This window comes from Ananas comosus, linkage group 4 (assembly GCF_001540865.1).
Source record: "Ananas comosus cultivar F153 linkage group 4, ASM154086v1, whole genome shotgun sequence".
Lineage (NCBI taxonomy): Eukaryota > Viridiplantae > Streptophyta > Magnoliopsida > Poales > Bromeliaceae > Ananas > Ananas comosus.
In genome coordinates, this window is record NC_033624.1 from 12,475,234 (window position 1) to 12,496,708 (window position 21,475).

A 21,475-nucleotide genomic window follows, 5' to 3' on the forward strand; every position below is an offset into this window, starting at 1 on the left:
GATTTGAAATCTCTATCATAAAAAACAAATGGATAGCAATCGAATTCGTATTCTAGGTCAACTATATATATATATATATATATATAGTCCGGATACTATGCTATTGGTAGCACGGAGCGCTCCGTGCTACCAAGTTGTTTTCGATGATGCAGCTTCCAAATCGACGATCGGCTCCGTTAGACTTGATCCACACTATTGAAAGTATTTGGAAACTAAATTTCAGATTTTTTCGACATCATTTGACTAGTGATCAAAAGATCTCAAAATTAACAATTTTAATGGCCAATGTGGTGTGTTTGTGAGTTTAACGGTATAAAACAATCCAAATGCGATGAAAATTTTATAGAAAATTCTTTTCACTATTTAGAGTAAGATCAGTATATCTGATCTTGAATTTAAATCTTTTATCATGCATCGAAAATTTTTTATTTCAGCCCGTTCAATTTTAGACTACTTATTTGATAGGTAAATGATATCGAAAAATTCTGAAATTTAGTTTCTAAATACTTTCAATAATTAGATCAAGTCTGACGGAACCGATCGTCGATTTGAAAGCCGCATCATCGAAAACAACTTGGTAGCACGGAGCGCTCCATGTTACCGATAGTATAGTACCTAGTTCTATATATATATAATATATATAATATATATATATATATATATATATAATAATATATATATATATATATCCGGCTACTATCCTACCTTAACCTATTAATAGGATTGGGACCATTGTCCTATCAAATGGTTTTGAATGATCGACACTCCAAATTGATAATCGGCACCGTTGAAATTGATCTACACTATAAGAAATATTTAAAAACCGAATTTTGTAATTTTTGAAAATCATTATCAAGTCTATCGAAGAGTCGAAAAAATGAACGGTCATAAATGAATAATCTTCTTAAAATAAAGGTTAGACTTTCTCAATTCATAATCAGAGTTATCAAACATTATCTAAATAGTATAAAAAAAATTTTATAAACTAAATTTCATAAATATTTGAAATTTTCTATGAAAAATTTCATAAATTTTATAGTCAAACTAAATTTATGAAATTTAGTATAAATAATTTTTAAAATTTATGAAAAATTTATGAAATTTAGTTTCTAGATATTTTGAAATTTTCTATCAAAGTGTCGATCATCAAGAACTAAATTTCATAAAAACTAATGTGGTCCCATTTTTAAAAAAAATTTCTATCAAAGTGTCGTAGGGACTTCAACGACTCCGATCATCGATTCGGAATCTCGATCATCAAGAACAACTTGTTAGGACTTAGGACAAGTACTACTATCCTATTAATAGAATAGTAGCCCTAGCCTATATATATATATATATATATATATATATATATAGAGTGAGGCTATTATGCTATCGGAAGCACGAAGCCTTCCGTGCTTCCAGCTCGTTTTCGATGTTGCGGCTTTCAAATCGTCGATCGGCTCCGTTAAACTTGATCTAGAGTATTTGAAGTACCTAGAAAATAAATTTTATGATTTTACGATATCATTTGCCTAGTGAACGAAGGGGCTCAAAATCAACGGCTGAAAATAAAAATCTTACAAAATGTAATAATATGACATTAAAATTTTAAATCAAAGATATTGATCTTGTTTTATATAGTATAAAGAATTTTCTATCAAAATTTCACGTGATTTGGATATTTCTACACGCGTGTAAACTTGCAAATGGTCACGTACGTCATTGAAATTGTTTAATTTTTGAGCTCATTCAATCACTAGGCAAAATGATATCGAAAAATAATAAAATTATTTTTTTAGTACTCTAAATACTCTAGATTAAGTTTAACGGAGCCGATCGACGATTCGAAAAGTCGGCAACATCGAAAACGAGCTGGAAGCACGGAAGGCTCCGTGCTTCCAATAACATAGTAGCCTCACTATATATATATATATATATATATATATATATATATATATATATATATATATATATATATATATATATATATATTCCTTTTTCCCCGAATAATTAGACAAAAGGAGCTATCAAAGGCGTTATCTTTCTCAATACTCTCTCTCATCCCTGATTACGCCAACAAAGTATTAAATAACAAAGTGGTCAGTTAAGGGAGAATAGTATAGTTTATTTATTAATGTTTGCAGTTGTTAAAGATCCTATTATTTTATACCATTAGACAATGCTAGACCGCGTCGACAAGTAACTAACATATTTTGGACGGTACTAATCGGGACCACATTACTGTTGTCTTTTTTCTTCACAAAAGTCCCTACACAACACAATTTCACACAATAAAATACAAATGCGGCGCCGATTATGGAGAATACAAGCGTGATACGATAACGATAACAACAACGACGACAATGACTACACTGAGCATTAACTATCATGCATGCACACGAACAGATATATATAGCATCATCATCATTTATTAATTATCGGTTTCATCGAACAACAGTCGAAGTTAAAAAATCTATTAGTTCATATAAAAACACGTAGCAAACTGGAAAAAGGAAACACACAAGCCTAATTTGCAAAAGGAGAAAGAGATAGGCACGACGGTGATTGAAGATCGAAAAGTACCGGCATAGTGCAGGTACCAATTAGCTTAGATTAAATGAACGGTGCAAAACCATGGACCGAATATCGATTTGAACCACGCATGCATGTTAGGTGGCGTTTGTTCGCGCTATCTTTTCAAAAATTCTTAGTAATTCAATGGAAATAAAAAAATATGATGGTGTTTGGCTAAACGCACTAAGTAATCCAGTTGTAATATTGGATTCACTTGGAATAAGATTCACCCCAAAGTACTAATCTCATTTCCTGAGGGGATGGGTATCGCTCATATTAATGGATTTAAGTAATATAATATATCTAATCTCTCTTTCTTCCTATCCGACCGGCTAATTGATATTATTTTTCTTTACACTCTCTTATATCTCTTTCTAACTTATTTTTCTCTTTAAAATTGTCAATTTTTTTTTTCTCTCTCTAAACTAAGCTTTCTCTCTCTCTCTTTCTAAAATTTCAACTCTCTCACTCCCTCTAATTTCAACTATATTTTTCTTTCTATTTTTTTAATTATGCTCTCTCTCTCTAACTTATACTCTCTCTCATTTTTTTCTAAAAAGATGTTGAAATTTTTAGTAACATTATCTAAAATTAATTAAATTAATTAATTAATTAATTATATATTTTTTTGTAATATTAAATAATATGGCTAATTAATATTACCGTGCGAACCAAACACAGAAATTTCACATTCTTAGTAATAGGATGAATAGGAATAAGATTCTCGAATATCTTTTATTTCTAGTAATCTTTTATAATGCGAACCAAACACACCCTTAGTTTATTCCATAACAGTCCAAAGTTGATTAAGTAATCAAGAGTTTTGTCAACTGAGTCACATGAAATGAACCTACGACGCGTCATTATAAATGTTTAGTATGCTCACAGGGCCCACATGACCATTTTGCTGAAAATAACTTCGACATGCTACAGTGAAGTATGAGAAACTCACAAAGTAATTGGAAATGAGGAGTTACCTACGGTTACTCGACTTCCCACAGTTATCAAAGAAAATCCAGTCATCTTCGTATCCGACAGGGGGTAAGTAATGCAATGCATTTCAAAGCTGCAAACTGTGGATAAGAACATGGTCAGTGCGGTTTAAAATGACAATATAATGGCAACTAAATCAGATAGAAGTAATCAAGTTGTGATTCTCTTTGTAGCAACATGAAAGGTGAGCTATATAATCTATAAAACCATTGACTCACAGAAGAAAAACAACCGTAAATTTAAATGTATTTCTTGTTTCCCTGCAACTAGATTAAAAAAAACCATCGTTGGATTGATCCTGTCTCGAAAGAATTAGCACTACATTACTTATTGCTCGAATATGAACACTACGCATCACTCTGTAGCACATATAGACACTGTTAGCATGTTAACAAGAGTACAAGATTTGTGATGTGGTAAAGAAGTTGAAAAGAAAACAGCAGATAAGGACCTAAAAAGAGTATTAGTAGAATTCAAGTCCTTTAACTTGTCCCTATATCAGTGCGTTCCACTAAGTGTGCACCTAATTTTAAATGAACGACCAACTCTTCAAGCTATTCGCCAAGTACATGATGTATTTCAGAACGAAAAGAAAAGGCCCACAACTTCAGAGTTGCAATTCTCACCACTCATTCTGAAAGCTTTGATGCTTCACTCCATCTACCTCTTGTGCGCTCGAATGAAACCATAGAGACACCAGGAGGTCTCCGTAAATTTCTGAAACCTAACTTTCAATTGTGCCTCACATGGAATTACATCACAAGCTATCTACCAGTCAGCTTAAATCATTCAAGTTCTACTTACGTTTAAAAGTCATCCAACACTTTAGCATCCATTCGAGAAAATGTAGAATGTGAGATATCTACGCAACAATTAACATTGTAGGGGGTAAAGTATGACACTAGGGAAAGTACAAAGGAGGTTTCATAATTTATAGATGCACGCATCCATGGAATAAGCATATAATTTAAGCATACAAGCAACATATTTTCAACACAAAATGCCACAGCAGTTGTCACGCAATTAATCATGGTAATCCACTAATACAAAATATTTCACTAAACGAAAATGTCAGAGCTACTCAACCACAATACTTACATTTAATCTCTTCCAACTTTATGACCTGAGATGATCCTATTCAGTTACCACAAACAGTACCTAAATAAACTTCCTCCCCCAATATGTTCATTAGCAAATTTCTCTAAGAACTTTTGTCGCTACAGATAAGTTAATACAACACTAGATTCCTTATCTAATTGGATGAGATGTCCGCACTTCTTCGTTATCTCACCTCTTTCAAGAAAGAGATCCCCTGGACAGTTGTGGAGCCAGTGCGGACCGAATGCAGATTAATACCACATCAAATAAAAGTGGAAAGGGAGCTAAATGGCCTAATATAGTCCAACCGTTCTTTCGATAACCTGTCGAAAAAAGCTATCGAGATCCCCAACACGGAAATCGACCCTGAAGCTGCTAAAGAAAGAAATCAATGTTTAAATAAACAGGCGAATCATGAGGAATATGAAATAACTTGCAAATAAGTTGGTAGCCATTCTTTTGCAAATGAACTAAACAATAACAACAAAACACTCTGTACAATTATTGAACAAATGCTTGCTAACCACCAACCAAGAAAATGGTTGCAACTTTTATGTTCCACTATGCCCCATAAATAGCAATACTAGTATAATAACTTCGATTTGAATTTCAAAGACTTTTCAATGATCAGAGATGGATACCAGTCAATAGAGAGAATTTTTTATTTGCAAATTAAATCTGACTGAGAAAAAAAGCGTTAGTTAGATGATCTGTTTCTAACCACTACAAAGCCATCATCAAAGTTATGTTTTGTACAGTTGGTCAAGATATAATATTATAACAGTTGTGCATTAAGAATATGACATAGTATAACTGTTGTGGCATGACTGGTGCCTTTGTAACTAAGATTACCACCTAAGCCATGTGTTTTATATGTTGGATTCCTAGCCAAACAGCAAAATGGAAAAAAGTGCCAAGTTTGGCAATGCAAGATAAAGAAAAAAACAAAAGTATCAACAAAGACTTACGATCTCAAATTAACATGACGACAGCCAAATAAAACCGACTCAAAAGCTTTCGACTCTCCGAGAGAAGACAACTTTCCAATGACTGAAAACTTCACTTCTAAAGCTAAACTAAGTAATTGAAATGATGATATCTATTTCTTCATCTACCAATGTATTGCATTATGATAACCAAGCAATGAGCAGACATAAGCATCAGTGGTGCCGGAGGTCTCAAGAGGAACATAAACAGAAGGTAAGCAATCGCTATGAGAACCTTTTACTGAAGAAAGTATGCGTTTAATTTCACAACAAAAGTTTTAGATGCTTCGAGGAAGAAAAAGGGCTTATCCTGCTGTAAAAGTGGCAGAAAATGATATACTCAAATGAGTAGTAGTAGTTGAAGGCATCTTAAAGTAAATAGTTTCACGCCATATAGCAAAATTTCTGCTGACTTTCAAGGAAATACATAAAACTTAAAGTAAGAAAAAAAGTGAGTTGATCTTTTAAAGAAAACAGATACTGCACAAACTCAGACAAACTTTTGTAACAACGGCCAAACATTTCCAAGGTAAACTGCTAAGTTTTTAAGGACATAATATTATGAAACAGAAGAGAAGATGGCAAAGGGTAACAGTAATCCAATCAAATTCAGTAAATAAGAACTTAACAAAACATGAAAAATTGCTAGAAGAAGCTCAAAAGGAAAAGAAACTTGCCAGTTAGTTTGAAGTATACTACCTCAACAACTTGGAAACCATTCGGCCACAAAATAGTTGAAATATGAGCAGACAAATTGGCAAAATATGTATCAGATTTCTTCAGAAGAGCACCCGATATGATATGCTTTTGTAAGATCAGAACTCTGGCCCTTAACTGATGAAGTTAGAAAGTATGGACGGTGAACAGGTGGCAAAAGCAAAGCAAGCGTCTTGTCCATCATTAGAAGACGTCCGCATTTACTGCAATACAAATAAAATTTCTTATCCATACACCATCGCATAACAAAAATGCTATCAAAGAGGAACCCTACCGTTACCTGCAAACCTTTGCAAATAAGGTTTGATAGCTGCAGATCCAGCACTGCAGAAAAAGTTAAATATTATTAGTATTCACTTTATTTAACTAGAAAACAAAAACAAAAGCATATTTACGAATCTGCACTATAAAATTAGGTCTTTTCATGCACACCAACAGCAAAGAAGACGAATAACAGACAAACAAATTAGCAAAAGTACAGAACAATATTATGCACTTTTATGATATTGTTTAGAACAAACTAATATGTTAGTTTTATACGTGAGAGATGCATCTAACAAGAATGGTTTCGATATAATAACATACCAAAAGTAGAGGAAGTGAATGATTTTGACATAATAACATACCAAAAGTAGAGGAAGTGAATTATTAGGATCCACACTAAGATAATACTGCAATGCCTTATCAGCATGTTCCTGCAAAATAAAAATTAAATGCATGTAAACTAAATCAAAACGGTAACTTAAACTGTCTTTACTGACAAGTAAAGAAGAATGAAATGTGAATGCAACTTAACATTCATTCTCTGTGTCCATTGCGCATCAGCAAATAAATAACTTTGAGGTCCACATAGCTAACAAACAGCAGAATAGGTAGTCAAGATAATAGAAGAGTAGAATGGCATTTACCGTGACAAGCCTAAATACATGATGCACCGATATGCCTCTTGAATGAATGTAATCGCCTCCCTAGCAAAAGATTCCTGTTAGAAACTAGAAAATAATGTACTAAATATTCAATGAAAAATAGATGGCCAAAGTGTACAGCAGAAAGAAAAAAAAAAAAAAAAAAAAAAAAAAAAAAGGGGGAACAAAAAAACGAACAAACGCAGACCATCACATCATCTTCAAAAAGAGCTAACAAAAGAAGATGACAGATTGATGTTTGAAGACTTCTTCATCTCAGACCCACCAAGAAGATGAGCCAAATAAAACACGGCTCATCACATCATATCATACAAATGATAACTAAAAATTGTAGAGTACTACAGCTTCGAAAATAAAATGTGAAATTGCATATAGCATTGATTACGATGTAAGATAATGTACAATAACATGTAAAACAAGTCATCCTTTTTTTTTAATAAAATTATCAGTCAGCAAGGGATTTGATGTCTGTAAAGCTCTTTTTTCTTAAGAATGTCATTACAGCAGCAAACGAAAAGCAAGTGACATCAGTATGTTCAAGAAAATATTGGATATGTTGCACCGTAGGAGACAACATATAACAGTTTCAAAGGCAATGATGGAAAAAGGTATTTGACAATCTGAAAAACCAATCGAAAATAGTAGGTACCTCATTCGGAGAGAAAAATGCTACAGCATCAGGGTTTACAGATCCTGCCAGATGCAGTGACACTACAGCTCTGAAGATAGAAGGCATCAACAACTCAATAACAGCAATTTGATCAACTGAAGCAGATCTTAGCTTTTTCCAATTATGCAAGTTTTGCTCTTTAGATGGATCCACATGGTTCTCATCAACAGAAGATGACAATAGGGAAGCTCTTTTCGACCAATCACGGCGCTGATACGTCAGGATTCTGATATTGGGTACTTCATGCTCCAAATTCTTAAGAATATCAGCCAATGTTTTTCCTTCCACAAGCTCTTTACTCATTGGCAATACCTGGGAGCTACAGAGTCTCTTGGCAATGCCAGACTCTCCGTGGTGGTTGAGCAGGTCATCTTCTAGGTGAGGGAAGAACCGCCTTTTTTGGTCAGTGAATGCTTTGAGAGCTAACCTGGAAATTATAAATGCAAGAGTAGATCCATTACTGTTTGATATGTTACTCTAATTGCTTCTCCTTCCCTGCTTATGTTTTGAAAGGAGCAATGGTGCAAGAAATCAGCAATTACAATGGGATGCTCTCCATTTGAAGCAGGGATTTGTTTACCATATTCAACCAAACATGATACTTGTAGAAAAATACTCGAGTTTTATTGTAAAGTAAAGCAATAGCTTTTAATGCTATTATTATGTAAGAAAATGACAAGCATTCATGGTTTTATATTGCTTGGCTGCATAATTACTTTCCTACATGGTTATTCATGAAGAAAGGAAACATCATTTGAATATCAATACTCAGTTAGAAAAGTGAAGTTCTTGAGGCTGGCATACAAAAAAAAAAATTCCCCTGCACTGAAATCAAGTCAATATTGCCATCACAAGAAGTTGCGCATGCATAATGAGCTAACTGAAATAGACAACGACAACAATTAGTAAGCTGAAAAGTTCCATCTATGAAATGCTTGCCGGATCATTGGAGCTAACCATTAATGCCAAAAGCTCGAGCTGTTAGATAGACGTAACCAATTCACTTAAAGTGTAAAGATGCCCACAGGTCTCGATTGTGACTCGGTCCAATCAGTCTCCCGCCACTTCGAACATGACTGGGCCCAACCCGACCTCCCATCATTTCGAACGAGACTCAACCCAACCTAGCCTCCTACCACAGGAGCAGGATGCCGGCTCCTTTAAGCCAACAATGCTTTTATTCATTTATTGTCCACACATGAGGAATGACCACATCCGAGTCAGCCTAGATAAGCAAAACCTATCTTTTAATCAACATAGACAGAATTCAACCTACCTACAAGAAAGCCATCCCAACTACAGAAGTCATAGACAACTTCCCACTATTTCCATAAGTATCCAATTTTTAGACTCATATTGGAGATCAAATTGACGGCCGATAACTTTGGCTCCAGAAAACACACTAGTTGTTCTCCTACATTTTAGGAGTCACAGCACATCTAAAACCTTAAAATTTAAGAATTTGATGGCTTAAAATAATATTCTTAAAAAGAAAAGACTACAGAAAAAAATCAAACAACTAAGTGTATTAATGTGAGAAGGCCAAGCTTTATATTAGTAAATATAAGAGTCAAATTTTCAATACTTGAATAACTATACCTGCATGGAAGAGCTTTAAATTTCTGGCAAACCACAAGCATAGTTTATCACAAGTTATGCTCATATAATGGAAAGTGAAATAGTGGTTGTTAATGAAATTTTCAAGCATAAAATTTATTTCCCAAAATGTATAAAGCCAAGCTCTTCAATAGTTCAAGCAAAGCTCACATACGAGCTAGTATTCTACCTGGTTCTGTCAACAGCAGATGCACCAGCTTGGCCGGCAAGTTGACGTTTCCAAGCATAAGCAACAACGGCGCCATCTGGGCAAACAAGGGGCATGTGTAAACCCCAAGAATTACCTCGAGATTTCAGTGATGGATTTAAAACTCCAGAATCTTCCAGTTGCCTTCCTAGCATCAAGAAGAATGAACACATACAATTTAAATGGCGAAATTCTCAGATGAACTAGAAGATCCAAAAATATAGTAAGATATAAGCTTGCCCAATATTTATCAGATGGACCATTTTCCACAAGAATGTTATTCCTAGAAACACTATTGAAAGGACTTGAGTGTTCCCCACAGTACTATCATACTGGAAGCCAACAAAGTGTTTACGTATTAGCTATCTTGCAAAAAGGCAGAAGCTAATAGGAGATGTAGTGACCAAAATATGCAAGAAAAAAGCCTCATAAGGAATTATTGTGTAAATTATAAAAGAGTAATAGTTTCATCATAAGACAATACCAGCCCACTGTGTGCTAGAGTAGATTACATTGATTACTTTAAAATGTTAATAGGTTGACACACTCAACAGGATTGGAGCCATCCTCATAGGCAGCAGTAACCAAAATGGAGAAGAGTGCACGGAAGGAACAGGACACACAAATTATGCGTATATGGCAAATGTGAAGCATATAAACAAAATTAGAGCAGGTGCAACAAATAGGAGAGGAACACCATAAAAGGCTCAGCCTAAATATGGACCCTTCTTGTTGAGGAGATAAAACGATGGAGGAAAATAATTCATCACAATCATCACTTGTTACCAACAACTCACGTGATTATAAATGTACTTTGATCACCTTACAAGTTACAACACATCAAGGCATCTTTACCAATGTCTATATTCATAATAACAATTAATGTGGCAAAAGTTAATTGTACTCAGCACACTCTTGTGCTGGTTCTCAAACACAAAATATCTTATAGGAGGAAATGTTGATATCGTCATTGTTGGAGTCAAGAAGCAAGTCGCAGCAGAAGCAATAGCATGCACGCAAAAATAATATTAGGAAAGATAGCTAAGAATCTGCAATTCAACTCTTCAAAGATCATTCTTCTTTCAAAGATTAGTAAGTCCTTATACTTAAGGTGTACCTTATGCTAATTCCGAATTAATGAGCAATCTGGCCTAGGCCCTATAATAGTTTGATCAATTATCAATCAAATAAGCCGTCTTATCTACTATCTGCTTTCACTTCCTCTGTATCCTCCTCTCCCTTTTCGTCTTCTCTGATTCTAGGAGCTTCGATCCCCTCGAAGCAATTGTTTATTCCGACTGATACAGTGGCATCGTATCAATAAGTTTCAATAACAGATAGAAGGAACAGCTTCAACGTTCAAGAACCCAAGACCGTAACCCTAGAAATCGATTACGAGGAAAAGTTAAGGTTTTACTGAAGGCTCGAAGATCCTAGAAATGCTTCATCATCGAGAACTCCTAGTGGGCAGTGAATTGAGAATCAACTTAATTCCATTTAGTAACAGAGAGCAAATTTAAGACGATGACTAGGAAGACAACCAAGAAGTAGCAACTCAACCTTCAAAAACCAAGAACCTGAGACCACAACCCTAGAAATTGATTATGAGGAAGAGCTAGGTTTTACCGAGAACTCGAAGATCCTAGAAATGCTTCAGTATCGAGGACTCCTTGTTAACCAAGAATTGAGAATCAATGCGATTCCATTTAGGATTGTACGCGGAACAGAGTGCAAGATTAGGAAGATAACCAAGAATTGGCAACTCAGCCCTTCTGACCACAAGAAGAGCTTTAATGAAACAAGAACCCAAAAACCTAACTCAAGAAATCAACTATAAGGAAGAATTAGGGTATTACCGAGAGCTCGGAGATCCAAGAAGAAATGCTTCCGCACCGAGGACTCTCGTCAGAGATGAATCGAGTATCAACTCAATTCCTTCGAATTGGACACCAATCAGAGCGCATGGTTACGAAGATGACCAAGAATTGGCAACACGGCCTTCGACAAACCAAGAACCCGAAACCCTAACCCTAGAAATCGAAAAGAAGACACACGCGCGCGCACGCGCGCGCGCACACACACAGAGCTAGGGTTTGTTACCGAGGGCCCGGAGGTCCTGGAAGTGGCGGCGCATGGAGGCCTCCTCGTCGGTGATGAGGCGGGCGGTGCGGGCGGAGTGGCGGGGTTGGTCGGAGGCGGCGACGAAGAGCGCCTCGAGGAGCCGGTCGGCTCCGATCCTGATGTCGGCGATCAGCCGCCCCGCGCGCCCCAGGCCGCTCCATCGCCTGCGCCACCTGCTTCGCGGCGCCTCCCCCCTCCCCCTCCCCTCCCCTCCCCCGCCGCTCTCCGCCGTCTCCTTCGCCGCTCCGGCGCCGGCGCCGGCGCACGGAGATCGCCGGTGTGGCCTTGGTGCTGATCATTTTGCGTGGCCACACCCCTCCCTCTCATCTCTCTCTCTCTTCTCTCTCTCTCTTCGCGGCTACGAAGTGTTTCCGTAATATAGAATGCCTAATTAGAAGGCAAAGTGAAGTTTTCTCTTGGACGAATCTGGGCCAGACCGGGCCGATCCGTTCTGAGCCGGACCAGGCGGCCGGAACGACAAGGAACTTGGGCTACACCTAGTATTAAAGAAATATCCTTCTCGACTCTCCAAAAACCCACTCGTTATAATCTACAAAGTGATATTACAAAATATATAATATACAGAAGCAATAAAAAAAGACTATGTACAGATGCACCAATTGGAAACTCTCTTTCAAATCCATACAAAGCTTTCATAGAAATACATAAATAAATAAAATCACTTTCTCTAACCGTATCCAATACGTACGAAACTAACGTTCTTCGCAAATTTACAATTACTTTCTTCTAAGATAACGACTACTTCAGTAACAACTAAAATGCCCAAATCACAAAGTAGATATGTAACTGCAAGATAATTTATTACATTCCAATAATCTTTTGATTCATATTCCAACACCAGAAGATCAATTGGTTACAACTTAAAAATGACCATTCCGAGGCCATTAGAGAAATACACAGTGAGACAATCACCATCATTAATGGGCGGGTGACCAAAACTTTTTTTTTTTGTTCACCTCAGCCATTTTTTCTACATCAAATATAAAATAATTAAAAACAAAAAAACACAACCCTCATTTCTCTCTCAATTAAGCTAGAAAATAAAAAAGAAAAAGATCATCAACTTAATAATACAACATTAGACTCATGAAGGGACATTCCAAATTAAAGAGAGACCCCTCCTTAATTAATTATACTTTACTACTACAAGTAGTAGTTAGAAAAAGCTTAATTGTTAAATATATATTCGTGGACTGTTTTCTATCAGATTGATCACGAAAACTGGGCGCCAGAGAACGTCTGTCCGAAGTTCCAATCGGCGGGGGCGGCGTTCGCGGACGTGACGGTGCGGCCGTCGCTGGTGGTGACCCTGAAGGAGAGGGACTGGCCGTCGAGGTACGCGTTGCTCTGCCAGTTGGCGCCCCAGTTGCGGCTCATCGCCTGCCACCCCGTCCTCGACCCCTTCACGGCGGCCGACACCACGTCCCCGGCCCCGCCCACGTTCGTGATCAGCACCAGGTTGAAGTACGAGTGACCGTTGATCGTGAACCGGATCCCCCCTTGCTTGACACAAGAAACTCTGCATGCAACAGCCAAAAAATTTAAAGCAAAAAAATTAGAACAAATCCACCATTAATATGTAGGTTTAATAGCAGCATAATTATACATAAATACATGCATAAAATTATATTAAAGTGATACATTTTAAATGATAAGATACTAAATATAAAGTTATATATAGCTACTTAATTTCTTGTACCTTCTATATTGGACGGGGACGATGCCGGCTTTATACTGCGCGATCCGCTGGAAAACCGGCTGGGAGAGGTCGAAGTGCTGCAGGGGGACGTTGCACCACCCGCCGTCACTGTTCGGGGGGCAGAAGCTGGTGGCAGTCACGACGACGGAGCCCGGGAGGCACCACCCGTTGTCGTTCGCGCACTTGATCTCGAAGCAGGCGCCACAGCTTCGCCCGCTGTCGAAGAGCGCCGTGCTCAGCGCCGCCGTGTTCGTGCCGTATCCGCTGCTGTAGAGGTTGCCGTACCCGCATGCTCCTCCTACATAAACAGATCATTCCAATAATGATACATGGCCAAACAAGCGCTAACAAAGTAACAAATAATAGCTGCGACTTTTCTCAAAAGCGTGTTTGAGTTAAACAACACTTTTGTAAAAGCTCCGGAGAGTGGCGGTAGAAGTAAGTGCTTACCCATTGTACCAGAAGCATCACCACCTCCATAGAAGGTGGCGTGGGCATTAGACCATGCAACACCACCATAGCCATGAATGCCTTTGATGAATGTAGTGGTGATCAGGAGGGACAAGATGGGAAGGTAAAGGAGCTTCATCTTGCTAAAGTGAGCTTGATTTGCTAAAAAGAGAGAAGAGAAGCTTGAGTGGGAGAGGTGAGGAAGGTGCTAAGAAGGTGAGGTATATTTATAGATGTGGATATTGAGGGATATTGAGAGAGTACTTAAAAAAGATCGATGATCATAATAAGAATAATAATAATAACAATAAAAGAGCAAATGGACCAGTGGAGCAGCAGTAACCTGGCAAACTAATAACTGAAACCAAACTGCACAGTTATCAATTATCCTTTATTCTCAAAAAGAATAATTTACTTTATGCATATCCTTTCTATAATTTTGATGCATTTTTAAACATTTTGGGATTCCAATAACATATAAAGATCAAATTCATTGTTCATTGTTTAAAACTGTAGTTATTTATTGATTGGACAAGATCATAGAAAAGCTTCTCTGCTAGGAAAAAAATAGCCAAATACATTTGATAACTACATTTCATTTTTCGTTGTCTGCGAATTAATTCAAAATGGGGATTCATACACAGAAGCATAAGCTCCAAATTAACATATACGATTCATTATTTATAGTATTAAGTGCAATGTTATTGAAAGAATTTTGCATAAAAAATGTATCATGTATATAAAGATGAAGAGCTTACAAGTGAAGGAGCTAATACTAAATTATGGGTTATTCTCTAACTAAAGTTGCATTTATGTAAAGTGAAGAGAACTAATAGGATTTTTTTTTTTTTGAAAAATAATTAAATAGGACCTTTTCTGCTTCTCTTTACTAGATTAATTTACTTTTCAATCTTATCCTCTGCAGATAAAATCAGATTGGGGCAGAGACTAATATCTAGGGGACCATTCTAGAACAACACCTTGGCATTTTGGGATAAAGCACATAGTTTTTAGTTCTCTGTATAAAATAAATAAAAAGGTGAACTAAAACTATTCTTATTTTCCATTAGAGAAAAAGAGGAATATATGCTCATCATAAGCATAATAACCTTTTGATGTACTTTTAAATTGAGCAAATTAAAAGATTAAATTTAATAACAGTTAGGGTCTGTTGATTCTCAACTGCTAGCTCTTTGTTTGCTGTTACACTAATTAATTTAAGAACACATCAATCTCAGCTTCAATAGCTGATAATAATTACAACTAACCAGCTTTACAAGTACACACAATTCACTAAAAAACTATTTATTATTTTTAATGATTCTCCTCATTTATTATAGGTTAATTTGATGCTTCTAATGCACATGGGTTATGGGCTCATGATTTGACTTTTGTAACCCTTATTTTTTATTCTTTCTAAAACCAAACTTGCTGGGAATACTTGAGTTGTAGGACCACTAATGAGATAAATTAAGAAACTGTGATTAAGATTTAATGTTTTTAACATAATTACTACTATCAAAAAAGCTTCTGATCTTGAATTTTGGATCTGGAAAGTTTCATCATAGTGTGTAGCATGTGGCAAACAATGCACCTTAAAAAAAGGAAGGTAATAAAATTTTTTTTTTTTTGAGGAAAACCATAACTAGATTAATTAACTTCAAATGTACTTCAACTACTTTTAATGCATCAGTACTCTTCTCTTTGCAAAAATATTGACTTCTGTTTTTTGTTTTTTTTGCTTTAATTTGTCAAACCATAGCTCATGTTATCATTTATATTGCAGCACCAAGACCTAGCAAAACTATATTTAAAGAATTTGATCCATTGAAATAATTAACTTAATTAATAATTAAGGAATATGTTTTCTTATCACTAAAAAAAGAAAGAAAAATAGAAGCTGTTTTAATCACTGGGCTAATGGAGGATGTTATAATATTTTGTAGCAAATGGGCTATTTTCTTATACAGTTATACCCCTATGATATTATTCAATTTAGGAATTCATAACGCAAGCATAAGGAGAAGAAAAAATATATGAAATATAAATGTATATTAAACTACTTTTTGACAGAAATATTAAGAACATCATCGTCTTGCAACTTAATATCAAAGCAGAAGTTCTCGAGTTTAACTCTGAGTACTAAACTACGAACTTTATTTGCTTTTCTGCATTTTAATTAAGCATGTCTGTGTTTCGAATCCATCAAAAAAATTTTAACCAAAGTGTTTACAAATAGTTTGGAAATAAAAAAAAAGGAAAAATTTCAAAAACCCCCCTGTGGTTTCACACTTTTTCATTTTTTACACTGTGGTTAATTTAAAGTGTATCAAGTTAGTACTCTGTGGTTTTGCACTTTATCACTTTAGTACCCTGTGGTTTCACACTTTATCACTTTAGTATCCTGTGATTTAAAAAATCACAAGGTACTAACTTGATACAAAATTAAAACCACTGGGTACTAAAGTGATAAAGTGCAAAATCACAGGGTATTAACTTGATACACTTTAAACCATAGGGTACTAAAGTGATAAAGTGAGAAACCATAGGATACTAATTTGATACATTTTAAACCCCGAGGTACTAAAGTGAAAAAAATTGAAACCACACGAGAGGTTTTTGAAGTTAATTATCCCAAAAAAATAATTATATTGTTTTATTCCTTATTTAATTTGGCTAACTAAGATCGAAGTACTTCTATAGGAGCGGGCACACATCACAACTCTTGTTGTATTATCTTTTTCTTTTTCCCTTTTGTTGTATTGCCACGTTATGGGTGTTATCTCGTTCCAAGGTGTAATAATATATAGTCGTTTTTAAACTTTTCTCGTAACAAATGTTGGTTCATATATTCTCCCAAGTCCCACGTAAACACAACGTACACTCCCACATTTACCTGCTACTTAGTATATTCTATCTATAACATATATATATATATAGGCATTTATGCCATGTATTAATTACCTATACCTCGTATATATACTCTATATTTGTATCAAAATAAAAGTGTATAGGAAACTAATAAATTAAGTACACTGCATGCCCATTTAAGAAGATTTAGGTCATGATTAAAATGAAAGAAACTAACTACTCCTAAATCTTCTGAGTCACAGTGGTTCAAATCAAAGTACTTTTTTAAAATTTATTTTCTGTGATTTATTATTTATTTATTGTTCTTTTTGACACAGGTATTAGTCAAAACAATTAATCAAACCAAAAAACTAGTTATAATAGCCTCTATTAATTTATAATAAACTTGGACGAAGAATTTTGACCTATATATATAGCTACTAGGTTATTAAATTGTACTCTACGTCAATTAATTACAAGCCCATGCTAACTAATATAATACTTGTAAGTTTCTATATATACCTGTATTTTAAACAACTTAAATTAATCTTTGATTATACGTCTCTTACTTTTAGAACCTCCCTTCTAAGGCACGGTATTATGATAGTACGAACGTACGTACAGTTTGTAATTTGACATAGTTAAGGTCAAAAATATGACACATGATCTATTAAAATGGCTAAGGCCTAAGCCACGTTGATAGTGGATAAGCATGAGAAGGAAAAAAAGAAATATACGAAAAAAATAATTCTTAGAAAAAAGAAAAATATTATTGATCAAAACATTAAACTTCTTATAATAATAGAACACCATATATTTATGTGAACAATATCAGAATTCTAATTGAAAATAAAATATCAAAATTTAAAATATCTCTACATTTANAACCAAAAAACTAGTTATAATAGCCTCTATTAATTTATAATAAACTTGGACGAAGAATTTTGACCTATATATATAGCTACTAGGTTATTAAATTGTACTCTACATCAATTAATTACCAGCCCATGCTCACTAATATAATACTTGTAAGTTTCTATATATACCTGTATTTTAAACAACTTAAATTAATCTTTGATTATACGTCTCTTACTTTTAGAACCTCCCTTCTAAGGCACGGTATTATGATATATAGTAGAACGTACGTACAGTTTGTACCATAGAGATTTGACATAGTTAAGGTCAAAAATATGACACATGATCTATTAAAATGGCTAAGGCCTAAGCCGCGCTGATAGTGGATAAGTATAAGAACGAAAAAAAAAATATAAAAAAAAAAAATTCTTAGAAAAAGAAAAAAATATTATTGATCAAAACGCTAAAATTCTTATAATAATAGAACACGTACCATATATATATTTATATGAACAACATCAGAATTCGAATAGAAAATAAAATATCAAAATTTAAAATATCTCTACATTTAATCAGACCGGAAATAACAATAACCAACTCATCAATCTTTTTAAGAATTTAATTAAAATATAAAGACATTCCAAAAACAGTCTAAAATTGTAATTTCGGTGGTCTAAATGATTGAACTTAGATTCCAAACTAGTCGAAGCAGCAACATAATCTTACTCATAGATCTTAAAAACTGTTTCTGAATTAGGGTTGTCTATATGCTGACAATGTTTACATGTGCGAAAAATTATGATCATTTAAAAAAAAAAAAAATCGGATTGCCTGTAGAATTTTGTCGGACTCAACAAACTTTTTGGCCAAATTAATTTTGTTAGGTCAAGCTTCTCCATTAACTTTTAATGCGAAATGTTAGTGAGGCGCTATTCCATCACAGTCCAGCTGACCCTAAGGAACACGGTTCTTTGTTACGAATGTCTATAGACCAGTTTTTTGGGATGGCAAGGAGGATTTTAAGCTTCCTGCAGTGAAGTGTTAGTGAGGCGCTATTCCATCACAGTCCACCTGACCCTAATCAACTGTGAAACACGGTTCTTTGTTACGAATGTCTATGGACCAGCTTCTTGGGATAGCAAGGAGGATTTCTACACGGAGTTACGGCTGTTGAAGGACTGCTGTAAAGGAAAATGGATTTTGTGTGGGGACTTTAACAGCACTAGGAGTCAGAAGGAGCGAAAGGGGAAGACTTGGAGCTCTTCTTGGCCTCACTGATTTTTTTATTTTTTTTATTTTTTTTATTTTGTCTTTGTCCGGCTTTTCATCTCTTTAGAGGCCTTGTTGCCTCACCCATATAGCTAAGTTCATATCCTGAATGAATGAAGCGGATAGCGTGCTACATTTTCTCAAAAAAAAAACTTTTAATGCGAAATTGGCCACATTATGAAACCATTTCAATCTAAAAGCTGGATTAGATGTGTACGTATATATATATGAGGCTAATTAATTGTGTGTGTGTGTGTGTGTATCAAATTCATACTCCAATTATATATATATATAGAGTGAGGCTACTATGCTATCGGAAGCACGGAGCCTTTCGTGCTTCCAGCTCGTTTTCGATGTTGCGACTTTCGAATCGTCGATCGGCTCCGTTAAACTTGATCTAGAGTATTTGAAGTACCTAGAAAATAAATTTTATGATTTTACGATATCATTTGCCTAGTGAACGAAGGGGCTCAAAATCAACGGCTGAAAATAAAAATCTTACAAAATGTAATAATACGACATTAAAATTTTAAATTAAAGATATTGATCTTGTTTTATATAGTATAAAGAATTTTCTATCAAAATTTTAAGTGATTTGGATATTTCTATACCATTAAACTTGCAAACGGCTCACTACGGCCATTGAAATTTGTTGATTTTGAGCCTATACGATCACTAGGCATATGATATCGAAAAATAATAAAATTTATTTTCTAGGTACTCCAAATACTCTAGATCAAGTTTAACGGAGCCGATCGACGGTTCGAAAGTCACAACATCGAAAACAAGCTGGAAGCACGGAAGCCTCCGTGCTTCCGATAGCATAGTAGCCTCACTCTCTCTCTCTCTCTCTATATATATATATATATANTCCCAAGAAGCTGGTCCATAGACATTCGTAACAAAGAACCGTGTTTCACAGTTGATTAGGGTCAGGTGGACTGTGATGGAATAGCGCCTCACTAACACTTCACTGCAGGAAGCTTAAAATCCTCCTTGCCATCCCAAAAAACTGGTCTATAGACATTCGTAACAAAGAACCGTGTTCCTTAGGGTCAGCTGGACTGTGATGGAATAGCGCCTCACTAACATTTCGCATTAAAAGTTAATGGAGAAGCTTGACCTAACAAAATTAATTTGGCCAAAAATTTTGTTGAGTCCGACAAAATTCTACAGACAATCTGATTTTTTTTTTTAAAATGATCATAATTTTTCGCACATGTAAACATTGTCAGCATATAGACAAACCCTAATTCAGAAACAGTTTTTAAGATCTATGAGTAAGATTATGTTGCTGCTTCGACTAGTTTGGAATCTAAGTTCAATCATTTAGACCACCGAAATTACAATTTTAGACTGTTTTTGGAATGTCTTTATATTTTAATTAAATTCTTAAAAAGATTGATGAGTTGGTTATTGTTATTTCCGGTCTGATTAAATGTAGAGATATTTTAAATTTTGATATTTTATTTTCAATTAGAATTCTGATATTGTTCACATAAATATATGGTCATCAATCTTTTTAAGAATTTAATTAAAATATAAAGACATTCCAAAAACAGTCTAAAATTGTAATTTCGGTGGTCTAAATGATTGAACTTAGATTCCAAACTAGTCGAAGCAGCAACATAATCTTACTCATAGATCTTAAAAACTGTTTCTGAATTAGGGTTTGTCTATATGCTGACAATGTTTACATGTGCGAAAAATTATGATCATTTTAAAAAAAAAAATCAGATTGTCTGTAGAATTTTGTCGGACTCAACAAAATTTTTGGCCAAATTAATTTTGTTAGGTCAAGCTTCTCCATTAACTTTTAATGCGAAATGTTAGTGAGGCGCTATTCCATCACAGTCCAGCTGACCCTAATCAATTGTGGAACAAGGTTTTTTGGTACGAATGTCTATGGACCAGCTTCTTGGGATGACAAGGAAGATTTCAAGCTTCCTGCAGTGAAGTGTTAGTGAGGCGCTATACCATCACAGTCCACCTGACCCTAATCAACTATGAAACACGGCTCTTTGTTACGAATGTCTATGGACTAGCTTCTTGGGATGGCAAGGAGGATTTCTACACGGAGTTACGGCTATTGAAGGACTGCTGTAAAGGAAAATGGATTTTGTGTGGGGACTTTAACAGCATTAGGAGTCAGAAGGAGCAAAAGGAAAAGACTTGGAGCTCTTCTTGGCCTCACTGATTTTTTGATTTTTTTTATTTTTTTTATTTTTATTTTTTTTGTCTTTGTCCAGCTTTTCATTTCTTTAGAGGCCTTGTTGTCTCACCCATATAGCTAAGTTCATATCCTGAATGAATGAAGCGGGTAGCGTTCTACATTTTCTCAAAAAAAAACTTTTAATGCGAAATTGGCCACATTATGAAACCATTTCAATCTAAAAGCTGGATTAGATGTGTACGTATATATATGAGGCTAATTAATTGTGTGTGTGTGTGTGTGTG

At 35.1% G+C, this 21,475-nt stretch overlaps 2 protein-coding genes across 7 annotated transcripts; both read right to left on the reverse strand.

The window, feature by feature from the left end:
• LOC109709029 (mediator of RNA polymerase II transcription subunit 27-like) lies at positions 3,344-12,067 on the reverse strand. 6 transcript variants are annotated; one of them, XM_020231076.1, is made up of 8 exons: positions 11,854-12,067; positions 9,736-9,897; positions 7,929-8,376; positions 7,262-7,321; positions 6,980-7,048; positions 6,634-6,677; positions 6,336-6,556; positions 3,344-3,632 (listed from the first exon to the last, which is right to left on the reverse strand). In XM_020231076.1, exons 1-7 carry the CDS (start codon positions 12,033-12,035, stop codon positions 6,406-6,408), a joined length of 1,116 nt encoding a protein of 371 aa, XP_020086665.1. In that variant the 5' UTR covers positions 12,036-12,067; the 3' UTR covers positions 3,344-3,632; positions 6,336-6,405. The 6 variants fall into 6 exon arrangements, with proteins under 6 accessions (XP_020086665.1, XP_020086663.1, XP_020086664.1 ...); XM_020231074.1 differs by lacking the exon at positions 3,344-3,632 and adding an exon at positions 4,540-5,022 and having other exon boundaries at positions 6,314-6,556; XM_020231075.1 differs by lacking the exon at positions 3,344-3,632 and adding an exon at positions 4,540-5,025 and having other exon boundaries at positions 6,314-6,556.
• On the reverse strand, positions 12,916-14,322 carry LOC109709031 (expansin-A10-like). The gene is made up of 3 exons (XM_020231079.1): positions 14,045-14,322; positions 13,595-13,892; positions 12,916-13,414 (listed from the first exon to the last, which is right to left on the reverse strand). Exons 1-3 carry the CDS (start codon positions 14,181-14,183, stop codon positions 13,108-13,110), a joined length of 744 nt encoding a protein of 247 aa, XP_020086668.1. The 5' UTR covers positions 14,184-14,322; the 3' UTR covers positions 12,916-13,107.